The 23,217-nt window shown below is 50.2% G+C and overlaps 1 protein-coding gene across 3 annotated transcripts in view; it reads right to left on the minus strand.

Annotated features, from left to right (window-relative positions):
* Positions 1-1,752: 1,752 nt before the first annotated feature.
* Positions 1,753-23,217, minus strand: part of RUNX2 (RUNX family transcription factor 2) — a 235,203-nt gene continuing 213,738 nt past the window's right edge. For all 3 annotated transcript variants that reach the window (XM_047101638.1, XM_047101636.1, XM_047101633.1), the window contains one exon: positions 1,753-2,951. In XM_047101638.1, the coding sequence (XP_046957594.1) occupies positions 2,386-2,951 (566 nt within the window). In that variant the 3' untranslated portion in view covers positions 1,753-2,385. The remainder of the gene's footprint in view (positions 2,952-23,217) is intronic.

Raw genomic sequence — 23,217 nt, forward strand, 5'->3', positions numbered from 1 at the left:
TCTTCTGATCTCCTCAACCCCAATCTCACATACGCATACCGGGGTTCTGACCAAAGGATTCAATCCTTGTATCTGAATCTAGGATTTATATGCCAGCCCCTCCTTGTTCTGGAAAGACTTAGTCTTTTGTTGTTTCTAATCTAATGCAACACAAGTCCCTTAAAATTAGAACCTATGCGTTTGAATGAGCGTATGAGCAAGAACCCGGTACCAATGAGGTTCCTGGCTGCTGTGGTTGAATGTCAGCTTAGCTGTTTCTTCAGCGAAACAGCAGAACAAAGCACAGTCACTTTGGGCCATGGATTCTTTTCCTGAAAAAAAAAAAGAAGGAGGGGGGGGGCTTAGTCAGTCAGAGATACAGGAGTAGTTCAGATGTGTGTGACTTACCCTCTACTGAGCGCCTCCTGACACAGGACCCAGGAGAGAGGAGGTAATGATCCCCACCGGTCAGGACAGCACTTTCTGGCGCGCAAAGCCCCCGTAAGATCCAAGTCGGCTCCTGATAGCCCATGACGGAGCACATGCTACGAGGCAAGAGGGGTTAAATGACTCTCCCAAAGTCAAAGTGAGAAGCCTGGGCTCTGTGACTACTATTCTCACCACTCTCAGCTGCTTCGCCCCACCCCCACCTTCAAGCTGTTTACGCACTGGAATTGACGATCCCTCTCTGTGTGGGACACTAGGCGGGGAGCCCCCGCAGGGCAGGGCCCTTATTCTATTCATCCTTGTGTCTCCCCCACGCCACCACCCCCGCAGGCACCAGCCTTGTAGACCCCCCAAGAAATAAATGTTGAATTGGTTTGAACACCAGTGAAGCTTCTTTGGAAGTGGGTGGCTAGACTTCATATGCCTTGGCTTTGAAAACAGAAAGTCCCCCAGAGTTTCAGTGAAAGTTTTGGTGAGAGGTTGGGGCATCTAGGCCACTGCAGGGTGCAAAGACAAGCAACCTGAACCAGCAGGGATCCCAAAGCAGAAAGGCCCTTGCCACTCACGTGCTACTCACAATGTGTCAGCGTCAACATCCCCCGGAGCTGATTGGAAATGTAGTCTCAGGCCCCCACCCCGGAGCCACCAAGGTAGGATCAGCATCTTAACAAGCTCTCCGGGTGGGTCCTGCCCACCGAAGTGTGCGATGCATTGGGTGTGCCAAGAGCTACAGAGCCCAGGCAGCTGCTGGCCTCAGCCCATCAGCCGTGTGCCTTGCAAATGCTCCGGAATGGGCTTGTACTCTGCAATGTGGTTTCTGACCCTTGGTTCATTTCCAGGAAAAGAGCAATAGATCTGCTTCTGACAAATGAATTCTAATTCCACTAGAATTCTAATTCGAATGGGAAAGTGAGAAGAACCCTGCCTCCTTATGGGAAGTGAGATCTTGGAGGGCATAGATTATTCCAGACTTCTGAAGTTCCATCTAGGTCCCAAGCAGGGATGGAGACCATTTTGGTTATCATAGCTGGGGTGGGTGGTGGCATTGGCACCTAGCGGGTACACGCCAGGGATGCTGGCTTCCTCCGTAGTGTCCAGTCACTCCGTGACTCAGTTTCTTCCCCAAGCCAGAGGAAAGGGATGGATTTACCAAATGCAGGGGAGTCAGGGAGTTTTAGAAAAGAATCATGAGGACTTTTAGAAACTTATTCTTCACAGGCATGAGAAAAGTTGAAATAAGATCCAAAGGAGTAAAGAGGGCCGGGGACAAACATCCAAGAACAGGGGCCCGTGCAAAGGAACAAATGAAGCAGAGTGAGGCCAACATCCAGAGAGTACATATAAAATTTTTATTTCTGACTCAAATACTTTCTTATTCATAAGAAAGACTTAAATATCCCCCCTTCTCCAAATACGTCAGATTTTTTTTTCACTTCTCTATTTCCCAAACTTCTTAAAATGTGGTTATAATGAGAAAAAAATAAAGTTAATCAGCCAAAAATAACTCTTTCGAAAGAAATACATAAACGGCCCCAGAGATCAGATACACCGTCAACAACCCGGCGAGGAAAGCTGGAGCCGGCTTGCTTTCCCTCCATGCACGTGTGGGACGCGAGAGGATGGTTCTCGGAGCATCCTTCCCGAGGTCCCACCGCCATCCAGGGCCACCAATCCTGCCAGAGCTCAAGGCCTTTTCCAAAACGAGGAGAAGGGCCTTGGAAGGGCAGGAGAGCCCAGGGAGGGGTGGGGGGCAGCCGTGCTTTTGCTGAGAAAGGGCCTGGCCGCCCAGAGCCTGGGAAGCACCATCATTTCAGACCGAGACGCCCGGCAGAGTAATCCCCTCCTCTGCTGCCTCTGCTGGGCTCCCCGGTGACGACGGGCAGGCGGGGAGGCCCGGTGCCCTGGGGGTCCCTTGGCTGAGCGCGGCTAAGGTGCACAGGCCGGCGGCAGCTCGGTTAACTAGTTGGCGTCCCGGGCCTCCTGCAGGGGCTGCGGCGGAGGCGCCAGGGACGAGGCCAGCTTGGTGAGGGCCCTCGCGATGACGTCCAGGTGGCCGTTCATGGTCCGCAGCTCCGCCAGGATGTCCCCGACGCTGGCTTCCAAGCTGGCGGGAGCGGCGTGCGGGGCGCAGGGTGGCGGGGAGGCTGCCGGGGCCTCGGCGCCCTCCTCCCTGCCCGCTGCGCCCGGGCGCGGGGCGCGGCCCCTCTCGGGCCCTGGTCGCTCCCGCTCATCCCTGCGGACGCCGGGAGGGGTGGCCGCGGGGCCTCCGGGCAGCCAGTCGCCGAGGCGCGGGGCCGCCTCCGGGGAGGAGACGACCACCGAGTAGAGGCCCGCGCGCCCCGGGGGCGCGGCGGCCGCGGGGGGCGGCGGCAGCAGCGGGGGCAGCACCGAGGCGCCGGGGGAAAAGGCCTGGGGCTCGCAGGAGGAGGAGGGAGAAGGCAGCGCGGCGGTGGAGGGGCCCGGCTCCTCGGAGGAGAGGAACAGAGTGGTGGAAGACGGAGAGTCCAACGTACTGGGCTCCGAATCTGTCAAGGGAAGACAGGAGAAAGGGTCACACGGGCAGGTGTGGCGTGTCAGCTGTATGCCCGGCTGCACGTTGGGCGCTAAAGGAACTGAGAAGGTGGACATTTACTTCCCACCCCAGACTTGCAGTCTAGTAAGGAAGAGTGGGTTGTTCATGTACCAAGAACAGAGTGGGAAGGGGGTGGGGCTGAGCATAGAAATTCAGAGGCAGGGAGATCATGGAGTCCAACCAGGCATCCAGGTGGGTCAGGGTCTCCCCTGAGGTGTAGTTGGTGGCCCTACTGTGAAGACAGTGGGGGCCTGGGGGACCGTGCAGAGTCGCAGCCTGGGTGGAGGCAATCTTGCAGAGGACACTGAAAGGAGGGCCCTTGCCCACTATTCTCAGAAGCAGAAGTGTGTTAAACGGATGGCCCCCTTCACTGCCCCAGCAAAGACAAGCTCTCAGGGGGCAGTTGAAAGAGTTTGGGGACAGGAGCCAGATGACCTGAGTGCCGACTGTCACTCTGCCAGAAAGTGCCATGGAACTTTGGGCTAGTCCCATCCCCCGCTTAGAGACTTGGTTTCATGTCCCCATCTGTACAAGAAGGTTGGGCGCAGTGATCCCTCTGGGACACTTCCCAGACTGATCAGCCTGCTTTCAAAAATCTTCAGGGGCGCCTGGGTGGCTCAGTCGGTTAAGTGGCCAACTTCGGCTCAGGTCACGATCTTGCGGTCTGTGAGTTCGAGCCCTGCGTCGGGCTCTGTGCTGACAGCTCAGAGCCTGGAGCCTGCTTCCGATTCTGTGTCTCCCTCTCTCTGTACTCCTCCCCTGCTCATGCTCTGTCTCTCTCTGTCTCAAAAATAAACATTCAAAAAAAATTTTTTTTAAATAAATAAAGGGGCGCCTGGGTGGCTCAGTCGGTTAAGCGGCCAACTTCGGCTCAGGTCACGATCTTGTGGTCTGTGAGTTCGAGCCCCGCGTCAGGCTCTGTGCTGACAGCTCAGAGCCTGGAGCCTGTTTCAGATTCTGTGTCTCCCTCTCTCTGACCCTCCCCCGTTCATGCTCTGTCTCTCTCTGTCTCAAAAAAATAAATAAACATTAAAAAAAAAATTAAAAAAAAAATCTTCAACTTGAAGCCTTGATCTGAGGTCCTAGAGCGGGCTGCTCTCAAAGACCTGGAAGGACTTTACAAACCCACCTTTGTTAGTTCTCTCCTAATCCCCTGGGCCTCCAGAAAGAAAGTGGGAGGCAGCTCTTTGTGACCGGGTATGGTAACATGGTTTACCAAGTTCACATCGAAGGGTCCACATCAAACCAAACGACCTTCCCTCAGCCGTCTCAGCTGCCCTGTTTCCTGCCTTGGGGTAGATGGTCCGTGCTCACCTCTCTGAGGCCTCGCTCCCAGTCCCAGCTGGAGTGTGTCTACTCTTGGCTTTCTGCATTGTCTGTTGGGGGAGCCCCCCTATATGCTCTGCCCTTCAGGGGTTCCAAGACTTTCGGAGGCAGGACTTACCTCAGCTTGTTATCTTGGGAAGGGCACCATGATGAAAGAGGCAGTGAGCAAACCTATCCCCCTGGGAAGGTGAACAGGCGTGCTCTCATCGCTCATCACCGGTGAGCTGTCCCTTCACCTGGGTCTGGCTGGGACTCGGAGAAGCCCGGGTCACCTGGTGAGAGCTGGTTCCCTCGTGCATTCTGACTCTGGCACCCAAGTGTTCTCTCAGGGCCCACAGGCCTCAGATGCTCAGGTGTCGTGTCCAGTTTGTGTGGTTGGCAATTACGTCTGATGGGACTACAGGCGCTTACTCTTCGGGGGAACAGAATTTGTGGAGACGCCACTATTTTGCCTAAAAACGCCTCTGGTGGAAACTTCCTGGGTACTTTCTCCTGTTGGTTTTCACAGAACTGCCTCTTCTCCACCAAACCTTAATTTCCTCAGGCTTCTGTGATGATCTTCTTTTGTAAACCAAGAACCCCAGACACGTCTAAGCACAGAACTCCCATGAGTTGAAAACGATAAGAAAAACTCTACAAACTGATCTCGTTTTACTAGAGGAAGATGTTAATGAGCTCCACATAGCAGACAGGAGGCTTTTGCAGCAAAGCAAAGAGCCGTCTAATGTGTGGAATGAAATGGAAGCAAGCACATAGAATGTTCTAGCACAGTGTTTCCTAAACTTTAGGACAGGCTGTGATTCAGCAGGTCAGGGGTGGGGCCTGAGGCTGCATTTTTAGCCAGCTTCCGGAAGATGTGGATGCCGCCGGCCTGGGAACCACGCCTTGCATAGCAAAGGTATAGACCAAATACACAGCTTAGCAATAAAACATAGGATTCGTGGCCATAGCAACCGGAGTAACCAGGGATAAAAGCAACCTGGAAGCCTGATGTGATCCTGAAGATAATTACAGTAATGAGACTAATGACTGATGTCTCTCGGCTGGCAGGAGATAGGAGAGGTGGCCTCTCCCGCAGTTAGTTTGACAGTCCCCCGCCCAGCCTTGAACCTAAGAGCACTGGCTTCACGAGGCATAAAGACTTCTTAAAGAAGAAACTCTTTCACTGTTGTTCCAGCTAAGACTTCAAAAACACATCAAGTTGTCAGGACTCAATCCGCCCTGACTGGCAAATAGAATTGAAAACAGAAGCATCTTTTTAACAAGCGCATTACCTTCCTGAACTTTCTCCGGGCTGTCAGGAAACTTGGTTGCAGCCCCAGCTCAGCTAAAATCTCCACTGAATGATTTATAGTTCTCTTCCATCCCTGCAACTGATAATTTTATCCCTTATTTGGACATGCGCCTTTGAATCAATGACATCATTTTTATGCAGCTTCATTGACTGCCATAAACTAACGTCAGGGTCCTGTTGTTACAAACACAGCTCTTGGTGGAGGTTGGGGGCTCCCAGGTGCAGAGGGTCAAGTTAATCAGATTGCTCAACTCCCCCCTTCACCCCCTCACATGGTCTCTGACCCGTATCCTGCTTTATTAGTCTTCTGAACATTATGACCACCTGATACTTTATGTATTTTTTTTTTTGTCTATCAGCATGTCATTCCTATAAAAACAGAGATACTGCTTTATTTCATTCTCTGCTGTGTCACCAGGGCCTAAACAATCTAATAGATGCTCAATAAATACTCGTTGAATGAATGCCATATAATCATCAGCAGTCCAGAAACACAGCCACAAACGCAATAAACTGATCCAGCTGGATGTTGTTTAATCATTCAGTGCTTCAATTATTTATACAGTCGTGCACTATTTGAGACAAACTTACACTACAAAACTTATTCCTTGCTTATCTGACATTCAGGGGTAACTGAGTGCCCCATAACTTATGTGGCAACCCCGTGGGAGGTCAACATTTTCATCTTGTTTCCTAGATGAGGAAACTAAACAAAGAGAAGCAAAACACCCCGGGTGTTTTCGTGGAATTTCAGAGTTAGAAGGAATGTTTGCTATTGTTCGGATTAACTTGCAAAGGTGTAGAGGTGGAGGCCTGTGCGAGGGAGGGACTTGCTGGCTAGTGACACGGCAGAGAACAGAACAGAGAACACAGAGGGACACAGTCTCCTCTCTCCGAGCAACTATTCGGTCTTCCCAGTAGCCGGTCATGGAACAAGTCTGCGCCCAGGGTTGGCGACGCGCCAGGTGCCATAGAGGCCCTGGAGACACAGCTGACCCAGACATAGTCCCTACCCTGAAGGAGCGGAGACGGGCCTGTTGGCTCTCGGGTTGCCTCAGGCACTGGTTAGCACTGGTTTGCTCAGAGAGCTTGGAGCCTCAGCCTTACAAAGGTGTACTTGAGGCTGGCGTGGGAACTGGGGTCACCCAGCCGTTGAGTCCACCCTTTCCACCACGGCCTTCCTCTCCCCGTTGCTACCCCCGCCTTCCTCATACTTACAGCCATTTTGGGGAGATGCTACTTCCCGAGGTGGGAAGGGTGAGTTTTAACTAAATTTCGGTGATTCTGGTTCCTATTTACCATCCCAGAAATATCTTTGCAGAAGTCAGTTTTGAAAAAAAAAAAAAAAAATATATATATATATATATATATAAGCATTTGTAAAGGTTTCATTTGCTCTAGAAATGAAGGAATTGCAAATTAAAATAATGAATTATGGGGTGCCTGGGTGGCTCAGTCAGTTAAGCTCCCAACTCGATTTCGACTCAAGTCACGATCTCGTGGTTCGTGAGTTCAAGCCCCGCATCGGGCTTCACGCTGACAGTGCGGAGCCTGCTTGGGATTCTCTCTCTCTCTCTGCTGCCCTCTTTTGCGCTCTGTCTCGAAATAAATAAACTTTAAAAAAACATTACAAAGAATGAATTATGAATTGAAATATATATTGAAAAAATATATATTGAAAAATATATACATGAAAATATATATTGGAAAGATACATAACTAATAAGCACTTGAGAAATGTCCATTCTCTCTAGGCACGCAATAATTGCAAATTGAAATAACAGTGAATGATAAATGGAAACAATTAGGAATTAAGAATAAGAAATTGCTATTTTTCACTTGTAGACTTTTCAAAAATTGCCAGGAGAGAGGCATTCTAACACCCTGTTTGGAGTAGAGTGGATCGGTACATCCTCTCCGGAAAGCAATTTAGGAAACATGTGCTCTGCTGTTTAGTGAGAAAGGAAATTGCCAAATCGTGCTTTGTGGATGAGTTCAACTGCTTACAGAAAGATGTGTAAAATAAAGATTGGGAGGAAGGACATGAAGCTGTAGGTATGGGATTATCCTTCCCTGAATTTTCGAAGACGGCTGCAGTGGCCAATGCACGGATATGTCTTCCCTCTCACCGCTCACCGACCTTTAACAGAAAGTGACTGCTTCCCGCCAAGCCTGCAGGGGCAAGGTCTTCTGACCACTTTCTTTTCAATCTTATTGCTGAATCAGACTGAATCATTTCTTGGCTGGCAACTAGCCACCTCGAAAGGCCGATTTTTTTTTTTTTCCATCCATCTGGCATTCCCAGCCACCACCACTCACACCCACCAGCCTGGGGCTGGGCTTGCTCTGGAGATGCCTGCAGCAGAGGTGAAATGCACAGCCGCCTGTGGGAACCCGCGATTCATTTGCAAAGAAACCCTTGGGATCCTCCTCTCCCTACACCCTGCTCCTCTCACTGGCTTCCCCTTCTTGATAAAATGACCTTCCATTTGCTCAGCCAAACCCCCAAGACTAACCCTTGACCCCTCTCTTTCCCTCACCGCCCCCCGCCCCCCCACATCCAATCTACCCGCAATGACTGTAGGGTCTGCCTTGCAACTATATCCAGCATCTGACCATCTGTCACTGCCTCCGGGCAACCAACTTGCAGCCTTTGGTGCCTGAGCCAGGACCGGAACACAGGTCTCCTGAGTTCCAGGTCAGTCGTTTCTCTGCCGCACTCAAAAGCCTACTCGTTTGGAATCATTTAGGACTCTCCCCAGCCCTCCTGGCCACCCACCGCCACTTGCCTACGAAATCTTTTGCAGAGTCCTAGCCTCCTTTATCTCGTATCTGAGATAATAGCTAAATTCTTTCATTAATTCATTCAACAAATATTGACTGAGCACATACAGTATGTCCCACAGAATGCTCTGTGTTGTGCAAAGCCAGACCTAAACCCTGACCTCACTGTGGGGGCAGAAAAAAAAAAAAATCAAACGATCGCATACATAATTGTGTAATTGCAACCATGGGACAATCGACATGCTATAAGCATCTAAATAGGAGGGTTGACCTAATCCAGGAAGATTCCCTGAGGAAATACAGCTTGAGCTGAGGTCTGGAGAATGAGTAGTTAAATAAGAAGAGGGGGGAAGAATGTTGAAGTCTAAGCAGGGGTCTGTGGGAGGAGGGAGTGTTGCAAATATGTGGGACTCCTGGAGAAAGCCAGTGTGACAGAAAAAGAGACGGTGAGGTGAAGGAAGCGTGAAATGAGATGATACTCAAGAAGAGAGGAGGGGTCAGGAGATGTAGTGTATGATATATACTGCCAGTATTGCCCAACATCCATTTTTCTCTTCTTCCTCTTTTTTGGCTGTTTATGACCACTTAAAATAAAAATTACATTTTCTAGCCTCTCTTCCAACTAGCTGCAGCTAGTAACTAAATTCTGGGCAGAAAGATGCCAATAGAAGTGCTGTGTGCAATTCTTCCTTCCTCTGCCTGGGATTTGGTTGCAATGGCTGGTGCTCAAGCAGCCCTCTTGGACCACGAGGTGGAAACCATCTGCTATGGATGATAGAGCAGAGCGCTGAGTCCTCGAAAACGTTGAGGAATTGGTGTGCCAATCCTAGCTAGTTCAACTACAGACTTTTTGTACGAGAAAATAAAATCTTACCCATCCAAACCCCCTTAAACTGGGTTTTCTATCACTCACAACCGCACTAAATCCTGATACACATGGTCTTGTTGAACTTGCTAAGGAGTTTTGCCATTATCCCAAGAGCGATGGAAAGCTTTGGGAAAGTTTTAAGTATAAGGGTGTGTGTGTGTGTGTGTGTGTGTGTGTGATGTAATTTTGAAAAGCTCACCCAGCTGTGTTGGGCAGGGAGTAGACATAGTAGGAGCAGAAAGACCAATTAGGAGGTTGTAGCTGCGATGAGAAATTATCAAATGACAGTGGCTTTTGTTAAAGCGGTAGCTCTGGAGATGCAGAGAGGTAGGTTCTAGAGACCGGTGGAACATGGAAGTGTTAGAGCTTACTACCCCCAGGGGTAAAGGAGTCTTCAGAGAAATGCGTGCCCAACCTGGCTACTGCTCCGGTATAAGTTTCCAGAAATTCTTACTCCAGAAGGGGAACTTTCCCTTTCTTGTTCTCTGGAGTCCAGATGGCCCTTCCCAGCCCACACCCAGCCCTCCAGCATAGCTCAACTGTGACCACACCTCACCAGAGGCAGCCCTCGGGAACCTTTCCCCAGGAGCCTAGAGAGAGGAGAAACCAGGTAGCCCTGGGGAAGCAGAGAAGTAGAAGCCTGTGAGAAGAGGATGAAACCTGTCTGCGAAAGAAACAACAGCTCTCAGCACAGCAGCCAGGCCCTCTCCTTTGATGGTTCCGACTTGGCCGGGTCGCTGCTTGCTCCTCTCGGAACGCTCAACACACAAAAGGGAGGGTGAGTGTCTGATGAACTCAACCCGATAATATTCCCTTCTTTTATTTTCCAGGAACGTCATGAGACCCACAGGGCAGTCTTCTGGTTTTAAGACCTGGTGAGTCAAGTCTGCAAATACTTCTGACTCAGTCTGATCCCAAGTTCTCAGCAGGCATCTCCCAGGAACGGGGCTCAGCGGGAGGGCTGGAGCGAGGCAGCCAGGCAGGCTAGAGGAGGGCCGGCTTCTCTGGGGGCTGCGAGGAGGGCTGGCTGTGGTGCGGATGACAGGCTTCCTGACTTGACACTGACCATGCTCACGAGACGAGCCAGCGTGTCCAGAGTGCTTTCGATGGCCAAGCCACGTGCTAAGGTCTCTCTTCTGAGAGCCGTGGGACCTCTAGGCCAGTCACCTGCCACCTCGACTGCATATTAAAGTCACCTGGGGAGTTTTGGTGACACCACTGATGCCCCCAACCAATTAAACGGGGCTATCTCGGGATGGCGCCCAGGCAGCCCGTGTTTTAAAAGCATCCCGGGTGGTCATAATGCTAGGACACAAATAGGGTTATTCATATGATTTCTCATTTAATCCCAACAACGACACTCTGCCCATTTGCGAGCCGGGAAACTGAGGCCCACAGAATTTGGATAGGTTGGACAACGCCCACGGCTGACAAGACCCACATCCTCGCCTGTACCTGGGTGACTCCCACAGCAGTGCTCACTCCTGTTGATTCCGTTGGTTGCATTCTCTCTCCTATCTTCTATTTTGAAAGTGAACTTTTAAAATGTAAATCTCTTTTGCCATTCGCGTCTTTTTTGGTTCAAGTTCAAGTGCAGTCTACGGCTGCTGAACAGAAAGGACTGGCCCAGGGGTCCCCGAAACCATAGCCTTGTCTTCATCCAGGCTCTGCTACAGCCAACAGAAGAGGCCCTCCAAGGAGATGCTGGGTAGCCCTGACCAGGACTGTCCCAGGAAGAACACTGCCCATCCACCATAGTCCCCAGCCTCTGAGAGGCCGCCCTCGGGAGATCAGAAGGACCCAGCCCTGGGGAAATCTTTGGTCTCTATTTCCAGCAGCATAACTGATTTCCTGAGGAATGACGTGAGGAAAGTCATTTTACTTCCGTGTGAATTATTCGGCCTCAAATTTCCTAGTGGCTGAGGGTTGAGCTAAAGAGGAATGTTCATCATCAGTCAAATTAGTAAAGCAAAGTGGGTGGGAAGGAAGAAGGGCCACCAGAGAGACTAAGTCAGGCAGCCAAAAGGACCTTTAAAGAAGAGGAGAAAAAGAAGTGAAATCAGGTATCTGTATGCCATTGTTCGCAGCAGCTTGGTTCATGATACCCAATATATATATATATATATAAAATATATAATATATAAATATTATATATTATATATTATATAATAATAATATATATAATATATAATATATAATAATAATATTATATAAATATATAAAAATTATAATATATAAATATATATATATTATATAGATTATATATATAGCATATATTATATTATATATGAATATTATTCAGCCTTAAAAAGGAAGGAGATTTTGACATATGCTAAACGGATGAACCTTGAAGACGTTACGTACGGGGAATGAAATAAGCCAGTCGCAAAAGCCCATACACAAAATATTGTATGAAACACCCCAAAGAGGCCCCTGAGGGCAAGGATCACTTATTCAGTCCCGGATGTAAACATTACTGCCCCATCGGAGATGTTTCCTTTTTTAATCGCTAGTGTCATCAATTCCAAAACACCTTTGTTGAGGCTGTGTGGGTATAAGTTGGAAGAAAATAAAGTCCAGCGCCTGACACTTTTGTATCTACTTTTAGACCTGTTCCGCTTCCGTAAGCAAAGTGATTTCAATCCTTCAAGCATTTCACAGCCTAGCCTCTGGCTTTGCAGGGCCACACATTCTCACTAGCGCCACCGGCCGCAGGAAAAGAGGTGAGAGTTGTCTCACTTCAAGATCCACATGGTCGTCAGCCAGGCTACTAGCTGCCCCACCCCTTCCTCATTCACTCTGCTCCAACTGTTCCTTGAAGGTACTGGACGTGTTCCGACCTCAGGGCCTTTGCACTTGCTTGCTCTGTCTAGAACGCTCCTTCCTTAGGTATCTGCATGTCTCGCTCCCTCCTCCCCTTCCACCTTTGCTCAGTCACCTTCTCCAGCGGCCTTTTCCAAATACCCTCGTTGTCACTGCTACCTGCGTTCCTCCCCACATCAGCCTTCTGTCCCCCTCGCCCTGTCCCGCTGTCCCACTCATGTCCCGGGACGCTCTAGGTGGAGGGAATCAATATGTGCAGACGCATGAGGCTCGGCGATTACGGCCTGACAGTTTGAAGTAGCCAGAGCGTAGGGAGCACAGGGATGGGAGATGTGAGTGACGCGCCTTAAAAAGTAGCAGGGACAGATGGCCGAGGAGCTTGTCTGCGAAGCTAAGGAATTTGAACTTTAGCCGGCAATGGGGAGCCACTGAAGGGCTTTAAGTAGGAGAGTGATAGATTTGATTTGCATTTTTAGAAGACCTACTCTGGCAGCCAGCCCTGTGGAGGTTGAACCGGAGGGGGTAAGGCTGGAGGCGAGGAGACCAAATGCAAAAGATTTTCTATCTTGGACATTAAAGCTAAAATGAGATTACAGCAGACAAGGAGCACAAGGGTGAAGTCAAGGCAACCAGTATTAGAGGCGATTTTTTTTTTTTCTAGGAATGGATTGAATTTCGGCAAAGAGAAGCTTTCCTGCCATCCTTTATGGGACAATACTGTGAATGTTGGCTCCTGTCCCCGTTCATGTTGGCCACCCTGGGTCTTTCATGCATCACCATTCAATAAAAGCAAGTGTGGGTTTTATGGGATTGTTTGTTAAGCCCCAAGCCAAGCTTTTCTACTCGCTCAGGCAAGATTGTTCTGCCAACTTTTAAATTGGCTGTATTTTTACATACAGGGTGTGAAGGATATCTCTATGTGTCTCTACAAACACACCCGTTTGGAGGGAGACACATGGAACTATATATAATAGCTTTATGTGTCTTTTTGAAGGGACGTTTATGCAACCTGTATGTCCCTTGCCGTGGATATTTTTGTAGTATGGAGAAAGGGGGAGACAAAAGGAAAAAGTTATTCCCACGCTATAACCAACTTTGGCTCGTGAAGAAAAATTCAAAATAGGTTATGTTCCTTAGCAATGCCTCCAGGGTTGAACAGTTCCCAAATCGACCCATTTAATCTTTCCTCCTGGAGGGCCACTCACCTTTGAGCTTCCTTTTTTTTTTTTTTCTCTTTCTTAAGTGTCATTAAAGAAATAATTTGGCACAGACCAGACCCTGCTGAAGCCCAGGCTCCCTGCCCACCTCCCCCCCACCCCCTCAGGAAGAGCTCACCAAAGGGGCCATCTGGATTGTAAAAAACAAACAAACAAACAAACAAAACGGGCTGCTTGATGAACTTGACGGAAGGAGCCAGTTGTAAAAGACGGCATTTTGGTTTAAACAAGGCCAGGAAGCCCGGAGCGGAGCCAGCTGGGTAGTCTGAATGAACCCAAGAATATTAGAACCCGGGGTCACACAGAGCTGGGACGCCACCAGGAATGCGGGGAGCAGGGACAGTCTGGCGGGGGGCTGGGGGACAACTGGAGCCCCGCGCTGCCAGCCTCTCCCATGCGAGTCAACAGGCGGAGCTGGAAGTGGCCAGGACAGCTGGACCAGAGCGGCGCCGTGCCCACTGCCCTCTCCACACGACAAGGCCCCAGGACCTCTGGGGGGGGTGGCTGGTGGACACACGCGTGTCCACCCGCCAGCTCAGCGGGGACAGCACCTCAGAGAGGAAGCCTGCTTGGCTGGCTCCAGGATGCCCCCTTGACCCGCACCGAGTAGGGAAGCAGTGGGCTCCCGGCCGGAGAGGAGGGAGGGGTGAGCCCCCCCACCCCGCTCCCCCGTCCGCCCCAGGCACTGAGCAGCCAGGTTCTAGAAGAGAGTGTTCCCCAAGCCAATGGCGGAGCAAAGGGCTCAGGATCCCCCAGGACGCTCTATTGTCACACGGACCAAAGTGACGATGCCCAGCTCTGGACATGCTTGGCAAACATCTATTAAGCGGATTACCCTGTTTCTCCCAGCATCCTCTGCAGCCCTGGGAGCGGACCCTGGCTCTTACCAACCGATGCCTCCGGTGTCTGTCGCCTCCTATTACTACAATCCCCCAGCATCTTCCGCACCTAGAGAAAAGTGATCCTAAGAGATGGCCACATTAGTTTCTCTAGCTGCCCCATCCAGGCGTTTTCCGTCCTCAGTCCTTTCCCTTAAGGACTCCTCTGAGATGAAACCTCCCGGCCTTACCACTGTGTCTCTCCTCAGATCTTGTCTAATTTGGGTCCCAGCTGGTCCCTTTTTTTTTTTTTTTTTTTTTCATTTCATACCATTCCTCTTAATGACAACCCTTTGTGCCAGGCTCAATTATATACAAAGCTCAAATGAGCAACCCCAACTCTAAATTTGGCTCTATCCATTGGAAGGGGAGGTCATGGGCATCTTGCTTTGCCCAGAGGGAAAGATGCTGGTCCCTGAGGGGAAACAAAGCCAAGGGTGGGGGGTGGGAAGTTGTGCAAAAATAAAAGCCTAGAATGAAGGAATAGACCAGAGCTCATCGCCCTAGGGCATGGGGGGCGCCAGGCCCATCCTGCATTTCTCTGCCGGCCAGTTAGGACTTTGTTCTGCCACAAGTCATGCAGAAGCAACAGAAGTGCTTTGATTTTTCCTTTTTTAAAAAAAATGTCCTCCAGCCTGACCCTACTACCTATGCTCTCACTGCAGGGTCAGCAGAGGGTGAAATGAGAGCATTCTCCGGGAATTTCCTGACTTCTGTGAATTTTTCTCAAGATCTGGCCATGAGTCAATGTGACGCACTGTGACACATGGTGTGGACTAGCAGTGGCTCCCCCTCCCTTCTGAAACACCATGAGAAGCATCTCCCTGCTGAGTAATGGAGGATGAAAATCCATAAGGCCCCCGTCCATCCCCATGTCTCCAAATGAGAGAAGAGGAGAGAATTATATTCACACCATATTTTCGTCAGGCTGTTAACATTCTCCAGAGGTACAGAAAGATCTCTATTGAATCTTCACTTACTACGGTTCACTTACTTCCTTTCAACATTAAGCTCTCTTGTATGATTCATGTTGATGGTGGTAATTTGGGGCATTGAGAGTCTGGGAGCGGGGACGTGAGAAGGGGATTGGAGAATGGAGGAGAATTGCTCAGATTTGCAATGCCCAGACAAGATCTGAGAACCTAGAACATTCCCTGAAAGGCTCAGGACAGTTGGACTGGGTAGGTAGAATTATCGGGTCCCTTTCATTGATGTTGATGACCAATCTGAAATAGTCGAACAAAACAGATTCATTACATTCTCATGTGTGAATTGTCTGACTACCAGGATTGGGGATCACTTGTTCGTGGAGACCAGCTATGACCAGTGTCTGTTCCAGATGGTTTATAATTGCCCCAAGAGTCTGGGGGCAAGCGCCCGGATCAATGACATCCTTCAGAAGATCCCGGAATTAAAACAAAGGGAGTGTTCAAATGAGACTGGTAACTGTCTGCGGAACCCGGCCTCACACGAGGTTTTGGGGAACATATGTGGAAGCATCTTGCAAATTGTCAGACCCTATGCAAACAGCAAAGAATTGTTGATATTACCGTCATGAGGGTGCATAGCACAACCGCTGTGGAGGCAAAGATCAAGGCTGTTTATAAATACAGCATAGGGGCGCCTGGGTGGCTCAGTCGGTTGAGCGTCTGACTTCAGCTCAGGTCACGATCTCGCGGTCCGTGAGTTCGAGTCCCGCGTCGGGCTCTGGGCTGATGGCTCAGAGCCTGGAGCCTGTTTCCGATTCTGTGTCTCCCTCTCTCTCTGCCCCTCCCCCGTTCATGCTCTGTCTCTGTCTCAAAAATAAATAAACGTTAAAAAAAAATTTTTTTTTAAATAAATATAGCCTAGAATACCTAACATCCTTATGAGTTTTGGGGTGAGTATCCTTATTCCTCTCTTTCCGATGCAGAAAATGAAGGGTAGACACCACGTAAGTTGGGTGGGCACCTCTTGTCCTAAAGTCACAGCTACTCTGTCTCCTTCTCCTCCTTCTCCCACAGATCCCTGAGGATCTGTCCCTGAGGACGGATCGTCCTCACTTGCAGGAAGCCTAAGTTGGGAAGGAAAATGCCAACTGCAAGCGAAAGCCTGCAAAGGTCTTACACCTTCTGCCGTTCCGAGGTAAGCTAAGATAAATATTTTCTGGGGCGCTTTCCACCAACCAAGATGAAAAAAGGTAATTTGCCTCTTCTCCGGATCCCCTTCTTCCCCTCCCCCAACCCACCTCCCCTCCCATCATCTCACCGCATTTAATCTAAAAAGGCAACACTCCAGTTTCCTGCTCCTTCTGGAAAAGAAAACCTCTTTCAGAATTGCTGCCTTTTCACTGATTTGTGAAGGCAAAACAAGAGAATGAAAACGAGGCCCCTGGACAAAAAGGAATCAAATCTCAGAAAATCACGATTTTTTTTTAAAGTTTGGTTTTAAAAAGTTTTATTACCCATTATGTATTTTACTAGATATATTCTTTTAAAATTGTTTTTTTTATTTAAAAAAATTTTTTTCAACGTTTATTTATTTTTGGGACAGAGAGAGACAGAGCATGAACAGGGGAGGGGCAGAGAGAGAGGGAGACACAGAATCAGAAACAGGCTCCAGGCTCTGAGCCATCAGCCCAGAGCCCGACGCGGGGATCGAACTCACGGACCGCGAGATCGTGACCTGGCTGAAGTCGGACGCTTAACCGACTGCGCCACCCAGGTGCCCCTCTTTTAAAATTGTTTTGATGATGACTTATAAATTTATAAGTATTTTTAAACTAACAGAAAAGATAGTCGACCATTTGCCAACAGCTCTTTGCTTGTTGAGGTGCGGGCCCCTGGGTCAGGCCTGCCCGGAATGGGATGGGTCTGGTGGGAGCCCGGCATTTCTCGGAGCCCCGGGCAGGCCTCTCTTATTGGCGGGCTCCGGAGACATTTTCTTTCAAACTCTCCGTGCTGTGTGGCTCACCTGTATACATAATGAGCAAAATAACATTCTGTCCTGCCCCAGGTACGCAGTGAGGTTTAATTATTGCAAATTTGTGAAATGTTTTAAGGCCCTTGGATTAAGGCAGTTATATGAGAAAATCCACATATTACCGCAGTGTAGAATTCTGCTGAGTCGTTCTGTTTCCTGTCGCTGCCCCCCTCTGTGTCTTACATTACTTGGAACAAGTTATGAGGTCATCAGAAAGCCTTTAAGTAATTTCTTGGCCTACTTTCCTCTACCTTAAAAAAAAAAAAAACTCTTCTTCTACTTCTGTTTTTCTTGGTGTTTTTGTCTCCCCTTCTTAAGACATCAGAGTAGGAGCCGGTTGGTTGGAGATGGACCGACCCTTTTCCACCTTGGTGTTTTCTCTTTGTCTCTCTTCTCTGCCTCTCATTGCCTGAGCTCCCTACCTCCAGTTTTTCTTATGTCATACGTTTTAATAACTTAAAACAAATTTGCCTCTGAGCCCTTGGCTGCGAAATTCACTTCTGCTTCTGGGACTGGCGGCCAAAACAGGGTACTTACCAAATCCACCCACTGGCGCTGCCCCAGGGGTGTGGGTTACTGCCTTGTTGCCCCAGGAGGCTCTTCCCCACTCAGGGCTTGCCCACACCAGGGTCACACGCGGAATGTGGGACAACACCCAGGCAGCTGCTGGGGCGGTCGTGAGGCAGCGGCCAAGAATGCCCCTTGCCCTGGCCGCAGCTGTGTCCCCTCAACAGGTGCTGCCTGGCGGCTGGGTGCGCCCACATGTGTCACATCCTCCTCCGGGCGCACAGAAATGCACCCCACATTGGGGGCATGGACGCGGGCCCTCTCTTCCTCCCCTCTGCCAGGCCCGAGACCACAGAGAGTTTGAGCACAAGACAGTTCACTGTGACCGAAAGCACCCAGAGTCACATTTGTCTGCCTTTCACCCTCAGCATGTGGTTACCCGGACAAGTTAGAGCCGCTCCTCAAATGAGAGGCCCTCCCCCGCCCCCGGCCTCACTGCAAGGAAGGATGTGCCTCCAGAGAAGGCCAAGGCTGACCTTTCCCTGACTGGCTCCGAGAAGGGCACCAGACAGCGGCTGCCACCCCCACACTGCCCTCCCCCGAAAATTCTGTCAGGGCCCAACTTCCCAACTCCCCTCAGACTGGAAGAACCACATGAGGGAGAGTAAGAGCAGGCCTGGGCTTGGGACCGGACAGAACCAGGCACGTTCCTCCTGCCCTGGGGTCCCCTTGGTCATCCCTTCCTCCTCTCCTTCATTGGCTCCTCCCCAGCCCCAGCAACATTCACTCCTTCCTCTTCTGCTGGCCGCCATTTCCACTCCAGTCTACCTTAGCTTCTCCCCTCCCAGCACCTACTCTCCCCTCAGGGATAGGTAGTTATCTTGGGGGAGGGGGGCTGTTGCCTCCTCAACAAGACGCGAGTGGGGACCGTGTCTGACACGTGTCTTACAGCAACCCCCAACAGCGTGTTATTCATCTCTGCAGAAATGAAAGCCAAATCGAAAAACATCGCATGCCAAGCCCTCTGTGCGTCTGTGTGTGCAGTCGAAAATCTAACCCAATCCTTTGTGCTCTGGGAAGAAACTTACTACCGGGTCTTGCTTACCAACATTTTACTATATTTTACTGTGTTTTATTTTGCATTTCCCATGGTCTATTAAGTGGACTCCATGAAAAGACAGTTCCATGTAATGGAACATTTCCAAGTAAGGCCGACACGAGCTGAGCTGAACAAAGTTAGGTGGTTTCCACACCTGTAGGACTCCTCGGGACCTGACCAGGGCATGGTAATCATCCCTGAGGAGGATGTAGAATTCAGTTTCCAAATTTACTTGCCCTCAAAACCCCCTTTTTGGAGGACCCCTCTGAGGGACCGATAGGCTTTGGTCAATGCTACAGACGACATGAACTCCTCTCTTGGATTACATACAATGCCCTACAGCACAGGATCAGGAAAAGCCCGACACTTAAGACCAACGCTTCTGCCTTCCTTCAAGCAGGAAGAACAGAACTGGCCTCGTCTTCCAGAACCTTGAGCTGTCCCAGGTGGAGGAAGCCCTTTGGCAAATGACGGACGTGCTCAAGTTTTTACTCCGGGGTGTGTTTTCAGCCTGGATAATGAGGGGATAGCCAAAGTTGTTCTTTCCACAATAAGGCCCTCGGAAAAAGCCACACCCCTCAGTTGTTCACCGCCAGCAATACCAGCATCAGGGCAACAGAAGTATTGCAAATCCTAGAAAAGTACAGACCTAGCACTGGGCTGTGATGACTCTTAATTACACCTCTTGCTCTCCTGCTGCCCGCCTTCTGGAACCTGGCCTAACTTCCTTTGAGCCCCTCACTAATCAACTCTTACCTCCTGGCCATCCAGGGGTTTATTTTGATGATCCAGATGACAAGGATCTGGGATTTGTGCCCTTGTTCTGGAAACCTCTGATCTGCCCTATGGTCTAGACATACATCCATAGGCCAGTCTTATTTTTTCAGATCAGGGGGAAGAGAAGAAGGCTCTTCTAGCTTCCTGGGAATGTCAGTGACCTCAGTATTAGAGAGTGGAGGGCTGGATGGGTAGGAGGCAAGCTCAGGGCCAAGCCAAGGACAGGGCCAGAGCGTTTGGAGAAGCCAGGCAGGTTCCAGAGGGCGCTGTCAGCATGGAAACTTTGAAAAACAGAGTGCACTTTGGATCTCTATACGTCTTGCCATTTACAGCAGCATCACTGTTGACAGACTTTACTTCCAACATTTTCTCAGTTCTCCCTGACACTGTCCCTACAAAGAAGGGCAGGGATTAGGGGAGAATCAGGCAGATGACATCTTCTGCACCACCATCAGGGTTTCTAGGAATCACAGCAAGCATCTAGAGGCCAGCCTTGGGCTTCTCCATGGGCACAGGCACCAGGTGGGGCAGGGATGAAAGCAGTGTGTCCATCTATAACGGCTCCCTCCTGGGTCATCTCACGGGGGTTCTGAGACTCATGGTGGGGAGAGGGGGCACTGAGAGAATGAAGGGCCAGTCCCTCCTCCATTTTTCCGTGGCTTACCATTCCTGCTACTCAGCCTCTCTTCCACATGCAGATCAAATCCAGACTCCCTCTCTGCCAATACATGAGGGGACAGGGGACCCCCAAATCCCACCTCATTAGATTCCAATTCAAGATTTACATGATGAGAGTCCCCGGAGCTGCCTTACCTGGGACAACCGTATCATAAAAAAGACAGCCTTCAACCCCCTTCCCTTAACCACTTACTCTGCTCTAACTATGGCTTGAGTGCCTCCTCCCCTCTTCAGGGCCTTTCCAGGGAACCTCTCAAAGATGGCGGCAGAGTAAGTCTGACTTGACCCCGTCAAGATTTAACCCAAGGTGACCATACCTCCATCTTTCCTGACAGGTCCATATGGAGTGACAGAACAGGATGGGTTCATTTCTGTCCCCTCTCCGCTCCCCCAGGCCCACCTCCAGGTCTGTGCTTCTAGTTACAGACACCCCAAAGCCGCTTCCCGGGATTTTTGCCCAGCATGAGTCAAATGAAGCCCAAGATTAGCAGATGATGTTCCCCAGACGGAAGAGCCTTCGGAGCACCAACGTGTTGACAGAGCCCTACGTGCTTCCTGCTGCTGTGCTGCAGCTCCTTGATCCTGCGACTGCAACTCCAAGCCTTCAGCGGCCCAGTCTCAGACTTTAAGATCCATAGCCGAAGCCTCAGCCCTTCACACACTCGCGCTGTCTGCAGAGACCTGACCACGGCCACTGTTGCTTGTCAGGTTGCTCCCTGCCTCCCTTCCCTGGAGCCCCAGCAAAACCGTCAGAGCTCAGAGCTCGAGGTGGCGCAGGAAGGACTCCAGGAGAGCCCCCACCTGTAACGTGGGAGAGTCAGGGCACACTATCCAAAGACACGAGCGAAGGGGACTCTAGAAAAGGGAGAGAAAGGAGGGGAGAGAAGAGCAGGCCGGGTGGGGGAGGGAAGGAAAGGAAAAGAGAAGAAAAGAGAAAAAGAAAAGAGAAAGGAAGGAACACCAGGCCAGGAAACCTTTAAAAATGAACTTTCTCTGGGACACCCGGGTGGCTCAGTCGGTTAAGCGTCCGACTTCAGCTCAGGTCATGATCTCACGGTTTGTGAGTTTGAGCCCCGCATCGGGCTCTGTGCTGACAGCTCAGAGCCTGGAGCCTGCTTCCGATTCTGTGTCTCCCTCTCTCTCTGGCCCTCCCCCATTTGCACTCTGTCTCTGTCTCTCAAAAATGAATAAACGTTAAAAAAAAAATTTTTTTTTTAATGAACTTTTTCTTCGCAAACAGAGGGATGTGACCAGGGGAGGAAGGCCACAAAAGGGAGCACATACAAGCAATTATAAATATAGTTATTTTAGGACTTGGTGGAGAATGGATGCTGGTGGTCTCCTCCTTCTTCCTGGTGGGTCGGCGTTCATCCCAGGGAGGAAAAACTGGGCCATCACAACCCTGGCCCTGCGGCCGACGAGACGGCCAGCGGGGAACCGCAGTGGGCGGCCACACGGGCGGTGGCCCAGGGCCGCACCTCCGTGCGGTCGATCCGTATGTGTGAGCAGCACTTTGATATCTGGCCACGAAAGGGCAAGTTCTCAAAGCCCCCATTCATGAACCCTACACACAGGAGCAGCAAACAGTAAAAAAAAAATTGTTTCTCTGTCCGTCTAGAAAGGTGGGTTCCTGTTTATTAATCGTGGACCACATAAAGAATGCATGGTTACAAATGTTCTTTTTGAGGACCTCAGAAGCTGGTGGCTGGATGTGAAAAAAATAATAATAATAATAATTCCATCCGGTCATTACCTGGGACAAAAAGCTGCTGCTGTGGCCCCTGTGTTAGTTTGAGAAGGAAAATTCTACAAAAGTACAGGGGGCCTATTTTCGGTAGGCCGTCCCTCATTTAGGGCAATGTGGCTTTCCGTAGACCCTACTGGAAACAGGCCTGCTGGTAGGAGCTCTCAGGTAGCAGGGTCAGCAGCCAGCCACAGCTCCCCCTTCTTCCTGCTGGCACCCCCTTTTTCTTCCTCCTGAGTCTGTAGCAATGAGAAACATTGGCAATTCGCGCCCTGTGGAAGTCGGAGAAGTTCATTCATCAGGCAAGGCTGGTCCAGGCCGGGAGGGTCCGGCCTCCGTCGGAGAGCACAGGCCGTCCTCCCCACCTTCAGCAGGGACTGTGGAAGAGGAAGGAAGAAGCAAACCCGAGAGAAGACGGAGGCACGGGCTGTCCTTCGAAGCTTAATTAAACAAACCGATCAGCCTTACACGGGGCACGCTGTAGACTACCCAAATGGCGAAGATAATTGTTAACAGGGAGCGGTGCTATTCCAGAGCAGGGGGCGAAGAGGAAGCCGGTTCAGGCTTCCAGTGCAGTACAGAAAAATCTGAAGTGTAATAATTAAATACAAATTGTGCTTAGGGGCAAAAAAAAAAAAAAAAAAGCCCTTGCTGTCTCCAGATAAGGGGGCAAATACCAACAGAAGTGGATGGGGAGCCATCTACATTTAATTTATTTCTCTGGAAGATCCCAACTGATTTCTAGGTGAGGGGATCCAACAGGCCTGTCACCGAATCACAAAGTTGTGTCAAATATGTGCAGTGTCCCCCCTCCAGCTCCCAGACCACCAGCACGTTTTACGATTTCTTGATGTTACAAATATTTGGCAGTGTTGAAATTGAAATTGCCCCATAAACTCAACCTGGGGCTTCATCTGCAGTTCTGAGGCCTTCTCCAAGTGCCTGCTGGAGCCCAGCCTGAAATAACCCTGGCTCATCTTATTCTAATGTGACAGGAAATTCTGTCCTCCTTCCCATGTCTGCCTCCCCCATTTTGTGAGTGAAGGGAAGGTCTCCATTTGGTTGAGGTGGCTGTGTTGTTTTCCATACACACGGATGCACATGTGGTCAGGGCGAATTGCCTATGGGTGACCGTGAGGTCCCATGAGCAGACTGTAAGGCTGGTTCTGAGCCTTGGTAGAAAAAGTGAGTCCAGGTCAGGCACCGGGACAGAGGCCATGCCTGCCACTTTGCGCAGCCACAGGGCAGCCTTCGTGGTCTGAG

This window comes from Lynx rufus, unplaced genomic scaffold (assembly GCF_022079265.1).
Source record: "Lynx rufus isolate CCGP_SWC_20201006 ecotype Redwood Valley unplaced genomic scaffold, mLynRuf1.p SCAF_6, whole genome shotgun sequence".
In the NCBI taxonomy this organism is placed as follows: Eukaryota; Metazoa; Chordata; class Mammalia; order Carnivora; family Felidae; genus Lynx; species Lynx rufus.